This window comes from Oreochromis niloticus, linkage group LG3, assembly GCF_001858045.2.
Source record: "Oreochromis niloticus isolate F11D_XX linkage group LG3, O_niloticus_UMD_NMBU, whole genome shotgun sequence".
Taxonomy (NCBI): domain Eukaryota; kingdom Metazoa; phylum Chordata; class Actinopteri; order Cichliformes; family Cichlidae; genus Oreochromis; species Oreochromis niloticus.
The window spans coordinates 43,535,927-43,551,852 of record NC_031967.2 but is presented as its reverse complement, the minus strand read 5'-3'; the positions used below and the strand labels follow the sequence as shown (position 1 = coordinate 43,551,852).

General features: G+C 38.4%; 1 protein-coding gene and 2 long non-coding RNA genes across 6 annotated transcripts; 2 read left to right on the top strand and 1 right to left on the bottom strand.

The window, feature by feature from the left end:
• The first annotated feature begins 243 nt into the window (after positions 1 to 243).
• Positions 244 to 5,311, top strand: LOC109203680 (uncharacterized). 3 transcript variants are annotated; one of them, XR_003215582.1, is made up of 9 exons: positions 471 to 517; positions 1,255 to 1,315; positions 2,369 to 2,558; positions 2,657 to 3,134; positions 3,252 to 3,359; positions 3,806 to 3,967; positions 4,220 to 4,328; positions 4,434 to 4,555; positions 4,698 to 5,311. It is a non-coding gene; the product is annotated as an uncharacterized LOC109203680 (long non-coding RNA). The 3 variants fall into 3 exon arrangements; XR_003215583.1 differs by lacking the exon at positions 1,255 to 1,315 and having other exon boundaries at positions 244 to 517; positions 2,374 to 2,558; XR_003215581.1 differs by lacking the exon at positions 1,255 to 1,315 and having other exon boundaries at positions 244 to 517; positions 4,698 to 5,310.
• A 1,787-nt stretch (positions 5,312 to 7,098) lies between these two features.
• Positions 7,099 to 10,524, bottom strand: LOC109203679 (uncharacterized). Of its 2 annotated transcripts, none has more exons than XR_002063432.2 (4): positions 10,118 to 10,524; positions 9,223 to 9,372; positions 8,730 to 8,788; positions 7,099 to 7,780 (listed from the first exon to the last, which is right to left on the bottom strand). It is a non-coding gene; the product is annotated as an uncharacterized LOC109203679 (long non-coding RNA). The 2 variants fall into 2 exon arrangements; XR_002063433.2 differs by having other exon boundaries at positions 7,099 to 7,777.
• A 3,684-nt stretch (positions 10,525 to 14,208) lies between these two features.
• LOC112843304 (ladderlectin-like) lies at positions 14,209 to 15,533 on the top strand. Its single transcript, XM_025901824.1, has 4 exons — positions 14,209 to 14,335; positions 14,513 to 14,622; positions 14,734 to 14,868; positions 14,941 to 15,533. The coding sequence occupies exons 1-4, from the start codon at positions 14,275 to 14,277 to the stop codon at positions 15,064 to 15,066; spliced, it is 432 nt and encodes a 143-aa protein (XP_025757609.1). The 5' UTR covers positions 14,209 to 14,274; the 3' UTR covers positions 15,067 to 15,533.
• Positions 15,534 to 15,926: the final 393 nt, after the last annotated feature.

The window sequence follows — 15,926 nt, the reverse complement described above, 5'->3', positions numbered from 1 at the left end:
TGGTCAGGCTCCCTCTGCTTCACTTATCGACGCGCAGGGTACCCCCTCGCGTCGAGAATTGACGTGCAGGGTCCTCCTATTGAATACTATACTGATCCCTAAACGTTGTTTATTGACGACAAGAGATTGCCGCGGAAGAGCCTGTTGTCCGTATATTTATACATAGTGACGTGTACTGAACACAATATATTATATAATGTAAACAACTACCTGAGAAACATCAGATACAGTAGATAAATTAATTATAGGCCATTACTTTTGTATCGTTTATTGCATTTATGGAGGGAGAGGTGTATGCTGGGTAATGGCACAGCTAGCGACCGGGTGACCCGCTTCGGATGTTCAGTCCATCAGGCGTTATTAGCACAAATCAGTCCCATAGATATGGGCCATCTCCACCTGCTAGATTGTTCAGAAGGTTGTTATCATCCATCCAGATGGAGGATCAGTAACAGGAGCGTGGGAAGACTCCAGAATCCACTCTGGCTGGAATCCGGTGGATACAGCAGTGTTACAGGTAAGACCATTTAACCGGACAGCATTTATAAAATGACTATTAAAAGTCAGCGAGTGTCAATAATGTTAATGTGGTTATGTTAGTAATACACCGAGTGCTAATATAACAGCTTTAAGATGCATTTGTAGATATTATTACGTGTTTTACCGTCTTTATGGTGCTAGCTTAAAGTTACGGTGTAAACGTTAGCTTATATTGTAGTAAAGCTGTTACTGTTTAAAGGATGTTGGGACAGAAATATTAGCTTCTGTCATGACTGATAAAGTTACTAGTTAATAAAGTTTCCAGTAAAGTGATTAATCGCAGCCACAGATTGACAGTAAATATCTCGATTAGCTTCAATGCATCTGTTATAAATATGTGCAAGTTTCAGTGCTTCGTTTAAACTGTATGATACTTATACTGACCCAGGGTCAGTGTAAATACAATCCTAGCTGTGTGAACAAAGCCTGGCTCCTTTAATCCTGCATGACAAACCTCAGGATGCAGGTTATTATGACTCTTTCCTGCTGGCACACCTGTCACACCTGAGAGTCAGCTAGAAACTTACAGTGACGTGGACATCATGCAAAGACTGCCAGACTCTGTAATACTGTAAATGATCAGTGACTCAGGTTAACACTAAACTTTAAACAGTCCCTCTGTGTCTCTGTGTGTGCTGAACATCTGGAATCAGATTGAGTCAGGCTGCAACAGCTGAATCTGTTATTTGTAAATATCAGTATTTTTTAATTCAGGTGTGGGGATAATATGTAAGACTGCAGTGAAGAGATGTACCAGATTAATCCCTGGCCAAAGGTATCGTACTTAAATCAGACTACTGATCCAGCCACATCAGCCTTTTGTGAGGTCTGTTTAAAGTAGACTTAAAATGAACTGCAGGTTCCTGAGAGGTGGACTGTGAGCACAGAAACACATGTTCATACATACAGCTGCAGCAAGCTTACATTAATTTTAAATAGATTTGTTACTCTGATGTCTGTCTCTCTGTTAGTCCTCTGACAGACTGGTGACCTGTCCAGGTGTGTTCTACCTATGACTACTGGGACAGGCTCTAATAGAAAGTTTCTATTATTCTCATTTAAAGTATTTAAGTGCTTATGCATATGCTTAGTTGTGACACTGTTATAGACTGTTCAGTGAAAGTTTCTAAAACTAGATGAACTTACTTCAGCATCAGCAGTTTGAGAAAACAACTCCCTTTACAGGTGCTGATAAGGCCAAGGGCACAAAACAGCATAACCATTGATCTGTTAGGTTTCATAGCGAGGCGCGTGAAGTGCGGTATGATCAGTTTGTAACTTCCTCCCTCTTCCTTGGAATGCAAAGAGGAGTGTGAGCACCGCTTCTGTGGCAGAGCTGACATGACTGTGAACTTAGATGTTTGATGTGTGTTGGCTCTCCTGCGCGCAGTAATAAATAGCTTGATCACAGCAGATTTTATTTACAAAATTCCACAACACCCCCCCACCCTCCCACTGTGAACCTGAATTGAATATTCAGAAGAAAATGAATGGATAGACTGACATTTGTTTAAATACTTCTAGAAATCTGAGCTGTTGGTGTGTCCTTGGATTGTGTGGTAATAATATTAGAGCTGGCAATCTTTCTTACTGAATCTCTACTCTGAATCATGTTACCTGAGATTAATTCTGTTTACCTGACAGCCTGGACAAATGTGCTGTGTGAAGGATGTAAATGAAATCAGATCTTAACTGCTTACATTTAAGGAGCCTGGTCATATTTAATTGTAATATGAACCAATGATTTTCTGATTGCTGATTCTAAGAGAGTCTTTGTGGAAATCCTGTTTGGCTTTTTGTCATTTTAATTCTCTTTTCCGTTTGCCAGAACAGTTCTCCACAGTCGCTGTCCACATGGGTCAGTGGGACCAAGCAGCACTCTGCTAATGTGAGACTCTGATCAGCAACATCCAGCAAGACCCAGACAGCGTTTTCTATCTCCCTGCTGGAGTTTTTTGTTTGTGACTGGAGAGTCAGATTTTTGTTGAAGCTGGAGGAACAGCCTCACACTTGCAGAGGTAAGTCAGTTTGTAGAGATCCCTCCCACCCTGGCTTTTATGTGGCAGATTTCATATCTGAAACAGTAATATTTCAGTGACTGCTGCTTATATCACAGGTTAATACACGCTACTGATCCCTGATGGGAGAATCATCACCTCTGCCAACAAAGAAGCCTGGTGGATATTTGTTTACAGTCTGATGATGGGACATCATGCTCTGCATCTTCAAAGTTTGTCTCTTGCTTATTATTGATACACAGTAATGTGAAGTATGCTTATATATATCTAGTATAACTGGACCAACCTGGTGCTCTTCATTTATGGAGGCTGTTGAGTCTGAATGTTGGATGTTGGGTATCTCGTGTTCTCTGGGCTTTGTTGTCCTCAGTCTTTTTGCAGGATCAGAAAACAAAACCAGGAGGCCTGTAAATGTTTCTTCTCCAATTGGATGATGATAAGACCGTGACACGGGATGCCACCTTTAGTCTTGTGATGAAGCAAAGCTCAGGAAGAAGTGTGAATAAATGGTACCCACATGTGTGCTGCTGAGGAGGATGTACAGGGGCACCTGCAGCCAAATCCAAGCCGCCTCAGGTTAGTTGTATTTGCAGAATGCTTTAGGACTGAGACAGCTGAGGCATCAAATGTTTGATTAAAGCGATGAAAAAGAGAAGTTTCTTCCCTGTAATTATCACTTTTTAAAATCTTTAGCAACTTCAGGTCTGTCAGCGTGCAGAGGTCACAGAAACAAGAAAAGCAGCTTCAGAGTGTTGTTTACAGTTTTCTGTCATCATGATCTCCCCTGAAGTTTATCAAGCAGTAAGTCCACAATACTGTAATGATGATTCTGACTTTGGTCACAGTTGCATAATATTTTAATAATATACAATTATTTTTTGTAATTCATATTTTTTATGTTAATCAAAAATTTAGTTTGTGAAATTTGTATTTGAGAATGAAGAATGTGACAATATATTTTTGTTCAATATTTAATTTCTTTCAGTTGCAATTGTTAAATCAAAAATAAATAAAAATATATTCTAATTTAGCAAACTAATTTATCAAATATATATATATTACTTTTAATACATTAATTTCACACCTGTATTGACAATACTATATTGTATTCATACAGAATCAGTTTGGTATCATTGTTTGTCTGATTGCTGAAACTAAGAGCAAGTTTGATCTAAAGTATCCAAAGTTGAGCTCTAATGTTTCTTCACCCTTGTGTGTGTGATGTCTGATTTCCTACATGCTGGCAGAGCAGAGCAGCAGTTTGTGCTCACAGATGGTGACGGTGTGGAGAGACGGAGGTGTTTCCTCAGAAGAACTAGCAGAGTCACCAAGGGCACCAGTCCATCTCACCACCTTGACTTACTGACTGATGCTCGTCTGCACTGCACAGAGGAAATCAACTGACCGAGGTTTGTCCAGTGCAGTGTTATGAAATGTATATTTGTTTTATGCTTTCAGATTTGTTTTTCTTGGCAGAGGCTCTGAAGAGGTTAGACAAAGCAGAGAACATATGTGCTTTACATTTTACTGTGATTTATTGAGATATTTGTTGCCTGATGTTTAGCAGGAATGGAGAAATGGAATCAAAGGGAGATGTTTTTGATGTTTTTGTAATGATGTAAGTAAATCTTCAATATTATTTATTTGCTTGGTTATATTAGGACTGTTTCTGAGTGAGGGAGAGAGGAGTCATCATCCAGGTAAAGTGACGTGGATCAGTGGACACACTTGTCTCCCCTTTAAAGGAGACGATCCGAGTCATCCTTAAATGTTAGTGCTTTCAAATACACAAACATTTTTAAAGGACAAAAACAAACATCCAACTTTGACTGTAACACAAAATAAATCTTTGCATGTGTGTTTTCAAACTCTCAGATGGGCAGGATATCAGTCTTGGACTGTCTAACCTGCAGGAGCAGCACTGAATGATCACCACACATGAGCATGTTCCTGCAACATTCAGCATCTGATCTGCCATCTGTGTGCTTCTGCTTTTGGTAAGTAGAGTTACCTAACTACAGTAACTCTAAACACATGCCATCCATTTCTAACGGCCTGGTTACTTCCTGTCAGTTATTTTAGAAACCATGTGGTCACCTGACCTAACACTGTTTCTTCTTCTTCCCCTTAATGTTGAAGTGTCAAATGTCAACCAGCTGGAGAGGAAACTACACCAGTGTACTGGGATGTTTCAGCAACACGTGCCAGATGCTGTTCCTTCATGGTGACATCACCAGAGACAGCCCCGCCCACCTCAGGACCTCGCCATTGATCATGATGATTATAATAATGACAGCGAGCGGAACTAAGACTGTACAAATCCACGACCTGAATGTTTAGATGCTTTCTAATTATTAATGAATACTGAGAGCCTCTTTCTGTGTTTTGTCTGTTTTGGTTTTTTTACCTCATTTGTTACTAACAAAGTTCACCAAACTCACACAGTTTACATTCTGTATGTTTCCATCTTTACCAGCCACACTCTGCCTGCATTTAAGAAAACAAACCTTAGAAATCGTTACTTTTCTCTTTTGTAATTGATGATAATTCAGTGAATATACTGCGCTGCTTCCTTTTATTGTGTCACACATTGCTTTAAGTTTTTCAGTGTCCAATTATTTTTTACTGCTGTTTGAATTCTCTGTATGTTTGACCCTGTAGACTGTTTAATGGACTGCTTGTCTTCCTGTTTGTAACCGCCGCCTGTTTTTGACTAAAGATTTGGATTTCTGACTGTAACACAGCCTCTGCGTGTCCTCCCTTTGTGTCCTCGTCCTCTGTGAATGTGTTGCATGTGTCACAGATTCATTTATTAACAGCTTTCCCACAGTCAGTTGCATCAGCATTCATTCACAGCACATTGCAGAAGGATTCAGATTAATACAGTGATCTTACAGTCAGAATTATCCTGACAGACTGTAAATTATCTTTCATCAGGTCAATTTTAAAGTTCAGTATTTCAAAGCAGGCAGAATCATACTGGCATTAGGACTGTAACAATATGTACTAACAAAGTCAAAGTTTTTTAATTATGCTAGAATATTGGAAGACAATCAACTTTTAGTGTTTTCTGCATATTAATTATACTGAAATAGAGACGGTGACCATAACTGTACAGAAGCACTAAACAACTGACAATCTAACAAACATTATTGGCCTGAGCCATCATGCACAGTGAGTCTGATCCTGTGCTGTGAGAGTCTGACAAGCATGTTTCTGGTCAGTTTGGAAGAAATAACATCACAATGTTGATCTTTTTTTAATATTCCTTCTCTTTTACAACATAAACTGTGATCAAAGCTACTTATGTTCACAGCATGTAATAATACTGACAGTCCAGGGCATTGTGGTCTGTTGAGCTAGGGTTAGGGTTAGCAATTCAGACATATGTAATCAATATTACTCTTGCTGGAACAAATGCCTAGGAATTTGTATTATAATTCATGAAATATTCAAATTCAGTATCAGTCATTTTATATTATAACCACGTATCCACCCAGGCTCATGGTGGGGCAGGGCTCTGTCCTGGGATGCTTGAGTGAAAGGTAATGTACACCCTGACCAGGTATCCAGTCTGTCACAGTTGTTTTCAATATTTGGTTCAAAAATATGAGTGAAAACAAAAATCCAACTAGGATTCTTGCATATGATGAATGAAGTCTGTCTTTGACTGTATTGTCCAGCTGATCCATCAAACTCCCAGCAGGTGAACCTTATTCATGACATAACACAGTAACAATGTAAAAAATTAAACAGCAACAGTCTAAATGTAAAGTGCATTCTAAACTCCTCTTCAATAAATAATACGGATGTGCAGAGAGTCATTCAGGACTGTAAAACGTGAACTACAGAACCCAGAGTCTTCATCATTAAATCTCTGGTTGCTTCATTTTTCTATCCTATATCAGATACTTTAAAGGTTTTAGTAAAGTTGCATTCTCATGGTGAGGCAAAGTGCTTTATGTGTGTGTGCGTGTGTGTCATGAACGGCTTTAAAAGCCCTTTAATTAAAGAACAAAGCGGGTTTGAGTTCGAGTTACGGCAGACTGGCGCTACTTCTAAACGGAACGCAGCCTTCCTACGGCGGACAGCTAATAACAGGAATCGGACGCGGTCCACCCTAGTCCACAGCAACCACCACAGCAACAGCCTAGCATGTCTTTAAAAACATATTCTGTCTTCATAACTATCAAAAACGTGAAATGATTTGCAAAGTGTGAAAGTGTTACAGCTGCAGAGAGCTATGGCGGTATCTTTGGAAGCTGTTTACATAGCTAATAACATACGATGTAACCATGGAGACAGTCAGTCACGTGAGCTAGCGGCGCATGTTTACTACAGTGAACAAGGTGATTGTGTGCACAGCGTCCACACGCTGCACAGGGTAAAGACATTACTTCAGTATTGTTTTATATTTATATATATTTGCCTTGTGCTGACCATCACCTCAGGTTCACCATTACAGTTTCAGCATACAAATGCACACTGTTAAATATGAACACATTCAAAAAAAATCATGTCTCAGAAATAACCACAGCTGTTCATGTTTGTCATTATAGTTTTATTTGTAAGAAAATTGTGAACTTCATATTGTGTATCAAGTCAAAGAACATTTGACAAGTCTGAGTTATTCCTTTGCCCTATGAGAGCTGGAATAAATATATATCCTGACAGTTACAGTTGAAACAGTAGAGACAGGTAGAAATGGGCTCAGATTAATCTTTGCTTAGTCAGATACCTCCTGCGTTCAGTCCATCATGTTAAAAAACAAACAATAGCACGATCCATGTGATTTTGCATCCATTTCCAAATCGTAGTCAAGCAGCCCAGTCTCATACATAGGTAACAGAAATGTCTCTAATGTAGACGTGTACAGTGTAGTGTAAGCATTAAAAGATCATAAAGGAAACACTAACATTTATGTGAAATGTAATAAAAAATGAACAGGTGCTTTACAGATTTAAAAGAAAGAATCTGAAAACAACACTTTTTTGGTCTAAGTGGTCAAAGTAGAAAACAGAACTGATGTTCAAGAACAAACTGTAGCTGCACTAATATTACACATCTCCATTGTTGTGGTGAACAGACATGTTGCTTTTAAAACCACATGCAGTGTGTGACCATGACTGTCCACTGAGACCATGAACGCCACTTTGCTGAAGCATTCTTCTTCTTCTTGCCATCAGAATGGAAGCAGACAGAGCACGAGCTGCTTTGATCTACTGAAAGGAAAAAGCAGAACATCTGAGCTGAAACCATTAAGATAGAAACAATCGTTCAATGCAGTGTCTCACGTAGCTTAGCCTGTTACAACTGTTGATACAAGCTAAATATAGTTAAAACACAGTGTCAGGGAACTCCAGTGTGGGAACTAGTGGCTTTAGGTTTGTAGTCATTTAACTTTCATCCATCCCATCCATTTAATTCAGGAGGAAGAAATGTCAGGTTGGTGCAGGCTGGCATTTGCTCCCATGCTGTCTTTAACTAAATGACTTGGTTCACTTTATGTCTGGGCTGTATGTGGGGTTATATCATGTTATTTGGGCAGGAGTACCTGTCCTCTGTTAGGCTTAGAAAGTTTCTCCATAAGCAGAGCTTCTAACTCTTATAGCTTTTAGCACATCTGTAGCTGTGCAGGCTGACAGGTTTTTGATGGCTCTTTTTACCCCACACTGGTTGTGAGTGTGTAAATAGCCCCACTAGTTCTTTTGGGTTGCAGTTAACTTGGGAGGAAGGGGTGGGTCTGCCATGACTAGATGAATAACAATTATCTGGGATACATAAATTTCATAATGCATGCATATATCTCTATAAACCTGGTCTGAGTGCTGCCATTTTTTACATTCAGTTATTTCTCTTAGAAATGTTGGATCTAAATAATGAATGTGTTACAGTCAAACTGACACTGGTCAGTGTAAATGGCTCATTGGGACACAGAAACCTTTAAATTAAACCCCATCACCTGATATCGAGTGTCAAACAATATCAAAGCTGTAAAAGCTGTTTACAGTCAGAATTTATAAAAACTATGATTGTAAATAAATTCAAACAAGTGAGCTTTTCTCTTTGTGCTGAATATCAACACTGTGACTTCTTAGACTGTAAGCTTTACATCAGCACAGTTGTAGAAGCTGTCACTCCAAATGTCTTTTGATAACAAGAAAAAAATACCTTTTCAGTCCACGGCCTGAAGTTCTTCTCCAAACATCTTCTGCCATCGGCTTTGTCTGCTGGTTTGAAGACAGTAAACCACAAAAAGATAATTTAGTCACTTTGTCTGCATCATGCAGCTCGAATGTGTTGTGCAACGATGTTAAATAGCCGTCGTTATCCCTCTGCTGTGTCAGTAGGATTGTACTGTACAGGATCTCATTGATATGAGAGGAATGCTAATGTAACACGATAACAGACGTCTGGTCTTACATCATTAAAATATAACGGGCAGGAGATATTAAGATATTTTTATATTTATATTTATATTTTATAGCTAACAGATATTACTAAATAGATAGAATTTACTAAATAGCTGGATGAACATGAAAAATATGTCCATAATCACAAATGACCATGAGAGCCAGTAGAATTAATTCAACTAAACACTCAAAAGACGTCCTTAAATGTCCTTTAAGTGGCAGAACAAATGAACAAACAGTTAATCGCTTACTTGAGATAAAATCTGCTTTGAAAACAGCTTCTAACTGGTTCCTCCTTTAACAGGATGACTGCTCAGGGGTAAGGCCATCATGCAGTCCAGCAACCTTTATGGTTCTGCTTTGATTCACCAGGAACTATTAGGGAAACCTTTCAGTGCCTCCTGTGAAAGACACAGGGATAAACACAAACATTTATTAACATGTTCCACAGTCTTCCAGTTTGATTTTCTCATCCTGTGGACAACAACGTACAGAGATGCAGGTTTATGTTAACTTTTGTAAGGTTTCTTTACTGAACATATCCAGCTGCAGCTCCACTGTGATCCTGGATAAGCACTTAAGAAAATGTGTCAATAAATGCACATACATCAACTTACTATATTTATCCAAACAGACGGGACCAATAATGCTTCACTGAGTTAAAGACTTTAACAGTCTCTTCTATGTAAGAATGTCTCGTGCTGATAGACCTGCAAACTTGACAACAAAGGTTTTTCAGACTACATGTAGCTGTCCTCTATGTCAGCTGACACATTTACATTCATGTCACACTTATTTCTGCTTTCCCATTTTTATCATTATTACTTACATTTTGATTGGATACCTTGAGTTTGTAAATGATCAGATTACATAATTGGAATACAATTCAATACAATTCATGTATCCAATTCAGGGTCGCGGGAGGATGAAGCCTATCCCAGCTGATACAGGACAAAGACAGGCTGCCAGTTATCGCAGGGCTAAGACAATACGTGTAACAGAAAATCCACTTAAATGTTTGATATTTCTAATAATAATCATAATTATGACTATTAATTAAAATATTATTTAAAGGTTTCTTTATAAATACATTTCAATTTTTTTATAACCCCTAGAATATAAACCTGAACTGTTTCAGATTCTGACCTCTGACCTCAGTGACCAGGCTGTGTCCTCACTGCAGCTCCCTCTTCACACTGACAAATGAAACTTCTGTGGAAGAAAAATCTGGAATTTTTTTTTATTTCCAATCCACTTAAACTATTAAGGATTAAGCAACAGTGCTCATCTTTGCTCTTCTGAAATCTGTGTTAAACAACAACAAACATAAATTAGTAACAAAAATACAGCTGAGTAGAAGCTTTACACACCACCAGCAGCCATAATGCTAAATTTTAATCTTCAAATGTTTCAGAGCCGTCTTCAACCTGCTTTTAACACAGAAAAGTCCCACAGTCAATGCAGCCTGACTCAATCTTAAATGTTCAGCACACACAGAGACACAGAGGGACTGTTTAAAGTTTAGTGTTAACCTGAGTCACTGATCATTTACAGTATTACAGAGTCTGGCAGTCTTTGCATGATGTCCACGTCACTGTAAGTTTCTAGCTGACTCTCAGGTGTGACAGGTGTGCCAGCAGGAAAGAGTCATAATAACCTGCATCCTGAGGTTTGTCATGCAGGATTAAAGGAGCCAGGCTTTGTTCACACAGCTAGGATTGTATTTTACACTGACCCTGGGTCAGTATAAGTATCATACAGTTTAAACGAAGCACTGAAACTTGCACATATTTATAACAGATGCATTGAAGCTAATCGAGATATTTACTGTCAATCTGTGGCTGCGATTAATCACTTTACTGGAAACTTTATTAACTAGTAACTTCATCAGTCATGACAGAAGCTAATATTTCTGTCCCAACATCGTTTAAACAGTAACAGCTTTACTACAATATAAGCTAACGTTTACACCGTAACTTTAAGCTAGCACCATAAAGACGGTAAAACACGTAATAATATCTACAAATGCATCTTAAAGCTGTTATATTAGCACTCGGTGTATTACTAACATAACCACATTAACATTATTGACACTCGCTGACTTTTAATAGTCATTTTATAAATGCCGTCCGTTTAAATGGTCTTACCTGTAACACTGCTGTATCCACCGGATTCCAGCCAGAGTGGATTCTGGAGTCTTCCCACGCTCCTGTTAGTGACCCTCCATCTGGATGGATGATAACAACCTTCTGAACAATCTAGCAGGTGGAGATGGCCCATATCTATGGGACTGATTTGTGCTAATAACGCCTGATGGACTGAACATCCGAAGCGGGTCACCCGGTCGCTACCTGTGCCATTACCCAGCATACACCTCTCCCTCCATAAATACAATAAACGATACAAAAGTAATAGCCTATAATTAATTTATCTGCTGTATCTGATGTTTATCAGGTAGTTGTTTACATATATAATATATTGTGTTCAGTACACGTCACTACAATGTGATTTCGGAAATGTATAAATATACGGACAACAGGCTCTTCTGCGGCAATCTCTTGTCGTCAATAAGCAACGTTTAGGGAGCTCTATAGTATTCAATAGGAGGACCCTGCACGTCAATTCTCGACCCGAGGGGGGTACCCTGCGCGTCGATAAGTGAAGCAGAGGGAGCCTGACCATGCGTCACACATTTGACGAGTTGGGAGTGAGAACGTGCTGGACAGTTAGTGATAGAGTTAATGGTTTCAGAAAAAAAAGGAGGCAAGCTTTATGGGGATATTCTGTCCACCTAGATTTTAACATGTTCTCTTCACATTATCATACTCAACCATTTTTGACTAAAGAGAAAATACAAACGGTTGAGGAAAGATGTGTATTATTATTATTATTATGTTTTATTTTACATCCAAAATTACAAAATCCCATTAGCCCTGTATAAATCATGATCAAAACGGGGCTTAGGCAACAACCCTGATAAAATTCTGAAGAAGCTTCCACTTTTGAAAATTCCCCTTAAAACTGAAGTTGAAACAAAATGTCACAAGAGTTATTGTTCAATCTCTGATATGTTACATCTTAGGTAACAGGGGCCACTGAGGCCAGTGTCCAAAAAAAAGATCTCTTTGCCTACATTTCAACAGCATTTTTGTTAAGACTACTTGTAAATTTATATTTTAGGGCTGTCAGCGTTAATCGCGTTAAAAGGACGGTAATGCCATAACCGCACTAATGCGGCAAATCTCCGTTAGTGAGTTAACGCAGACCGCCCCGTGTGTGGGGCTGGATGGCACTAACGCGTTAACGAGCTACCTGCACTAACTCGTTGACGCCGTGCACCCCACGCACAGGGCGATCCGCTTTAACTCGCTAACGGAGATTTGCCGCATTAGTGCGGTTATGGTGTTGACGTCCTTTTAACGCGATTAACGCTGACAGCTCTACTATATTTAAATATAAATATATATCATCATCATGGAGGGTGACTAGTCTGGAGTCGCAAACTGGTTACTGTTTGCAAACTGTTTGCAAGATGATAACAAGTGAGCAAAAATAAAGTTACTGTAGCATCTTCTACACCACTCTTTGGCTTAAAGGCAAGATCAAGCCCATGCAGAGTTTTTCCTTACAATTTCTGACCTTGCCAGTTGTTCTCACTACATCTAATATTAGAGCGAACAATCCGAAATAATTTAGAGATTTGAGATAACTGGATTTATAAACTAGGAGCATAACAACATCTTAAAGACTTAATGAAAATGTTATAAAATGCAGGACTGAGCTGTTGTGCGCTTGAGTAAATTACCACAGATAACAACTAACACAACTAATACTAAAACCCTTGCAACAGACTGCTAACCTGTCCAGGGTGTACCCTACCTACAGTTAGATTAGCAGAAGAAAATAGATGGATGATCTTTAGGACAGTGTATTAGACACTTTATTAATTGTTCTGTGTTGGCTCTAGCTGTATTGTGCTGTATTGCCTCCTGTTACTGTTAAAACACTGTGGTGTCTTGTGTCGTTTTTCTGTGTGGCCCACTTTATTAAAAACTTATTTATTTCAGCTTATGTCATGGTGTAATCTTCACTTTCACTTTTTTCACTGCACTTTATCCAAAGCACACTTTCTGCTGAATGACCTGCTAATTATACTCACAGTATTAATTCATTTTGTCTTAAGGGAATAGTTAGTTTAGCTTGGCTCATAACCAAGTCACTAGCAACACGACTTCTTCACTTTCCTTCATACTTTTTCTTGTTCAGTGTGTAAGATGTTTAGCTACTCCCCGGCCTCTTTGGGTATTAAGGATACTTGTAAGAAATGTAGCCTGTCTGCAGCTCTTGAGGCCAGACTATACACCCTGGAAAAACCTGTTACTAGCCACACCTGTGTACTCAGTGCAGGCATAGGTAGCTTAACAACTGCTCTCTCTCCCCCAGCAGATTATCCTGAGCAGTCATCAAAACCGGGCCATATTGGGTGACAGTAATGAGGAAGCGTAGTCCGAAACAGAAGCCCCGGCTATTGTATGTGGGCCTAGAAATCTTAGAAACATTGTGTCAAGCCAGATGCTTACTCTTGATGGCATTATCTTGACCCAGATATTTTTGACCAGGATATTTCCTTCAATGTGCATATTAAACGAATATGTAGGACAGCTTTCTTGATTTGCACAAAATATCAAAATCCAGTCTCAGAGTGATGCTGACAAACTAGTTCATGCATTTATTACCTCTAGGTACTGTACTGCAATTTATTATTATCACGCTGTCCTCAAAACTCCACGATGAAAAGCTTTCAGCTGATCCAAAATGATTCAGCAAGAATACTCACAAGAAAATTTCTCACCGACCAACTGGGGTATCTTTCTGTTAAAAGGAAGCTTTTCCTTCCCACTGTCACTAAAACACTTCTGATTGTCGGGGTTTTCTCTGTATTATTGTAGGGTCTTTACCTTACAATATAAAGCACCTTGAGGCAACTGTTGTTATGATTTGGTGTTATTCCAATGGAATTTAACTGAATTGCTCTGTGCGATGTCCTTTTTGAACATTACTCAATATGTGAAATAAAGTCAGCAAGAGGCATTTTTGCAATAAAGATCTGACTGACAAAAAGGTGTTGTTTTTTTTTAATTTCCTGGTTTTGCAACTACGTAAACATTAGGGGCAGTATATAAGTGCTGGTCTCAGAGCACAGGAACACATATTCTTCAAAAGATCTGTTAAAAACTTTTGTCTTTACTTTGTTGAACTGCCATTGGGGTCTTCTTTTTTCAACAGAGATACTAAACATCGCAATGAAGCTTTTTACTGTGTCTGCAGTTCTTTGCGCAATGATATGTCTGGCCACCACTGCTGGTAAGTATTGGATTATAATATAAATTATGTCTATATCTTGTGTATAAAAATAATAAATAATAATAAATAAATAAATCGATCATCAAAGTCAACAATCACTATTTTAATGTGTCAATTTGTTTGTGTCCATTTTCATAAAAGATAAAAATGAAAGTCTAGCACATTCTTTGTCTCCAGAGGAACATCATCATGATAAGACATCAGCATGTTGTCCCGCGGGTTGGACTCGGTACCGCAAACAATGCTACATCTATGTTTCCGAATACATGACCTGGGCTGAGGCTCAGGTAACAACAGTGACTTGGATTTACCATTTGATAATATTGTGTGACTTTAATTTTGAACTTTTTAGGTTTAAAATCTTAAATACCGATTTTCTTTTGGAAACTCTATTGCAGAAAAACTGTCAGTCCATGAATGCAAACCAGGCATCTGTACAAAGTCTTGCAGAGTACCAGAGGATTCAGCAGGTGATATTTGATGCCACTCAAGAGAACAGACTCGCATGGCTTGGAGGCTCAGATGCACAACAGGTATGCAACTCATTTTTACAGTCTGAGAGTTCAAAGAGGAGTCTATTTATTTAGCACTGTTATGTGTTCTAGGAGGGATATTGGTTTTGGATCAATGGAGCAAAATTCAAATATACTAACTGGTGTCCTGGTGAGCCGAGCAACTATTTGAATACTCAGCACTGTATACAGATGAACTATTCACGTAAGTCACATTAGAAAATTTCAGTAGCTTAACCATGTTTCCATATAATGATGGTTTCAGTTCCTTCTGATTTTTCGTACTTACAGAGGAAAAATGCTGGGATGATCAGATCTGTGACACTCGGCTCCCATCTGTCTGCGTCAAGAAAATCAAACAATTCCTGTACCAACATTAAGACATAGCAAACCTATCATTGTTTCATATTACATATTTACTTCTTTTCCTTTTACTATAACGCTATTTAAGGAACTACATGAAAAGTGCCATGAACGGGAGGTGGATTGTCTCTGTTAATAGGAGCGAATTGAATGTATAATGGAAAGAATGCTTTGAGCAAAACTTTATTTCCCAGAATGAGTTAATCTTTATCACTTTCTGCATCATTAAAATCTTAAGCTTAAGACTGCTGAATCAAACTGGTCTGAGGATCTTTGGCACAAATCATGTGTTCATGGGTCTACAAAATTTTAAATATGTGCGTTTTTATTTTAATTTTGGGGGGGTATATTTTTATATATAGTACTCAGAAGGTGACACTAAATAAGCGTTTTGCAAACAGTCACAATCTTCATAATGGTGTCTAATAAATTGTTATAAACTCTGCTCTGAACATCTATTAAGGCTCTTAAAGAAAAAAAAAAAAAAAGAAAAGAAACAAATGTGTTTTCTCGCTATATTATAATTTTTTTAACAACATGCCAAAAATTAAAGAAGATACTTCAAAAATAAAAGAAAGCACAAAGACAAAGTGTCACGTACTATTTCAGTCAAATACCACAAATACTGACAAAGTGTAACACAGCATTAGCCTGTCCAGCATAACCTTTGAGTCACACAGATACATTTATTCTGTGAGTTGCTGGAAAGCAAGAAA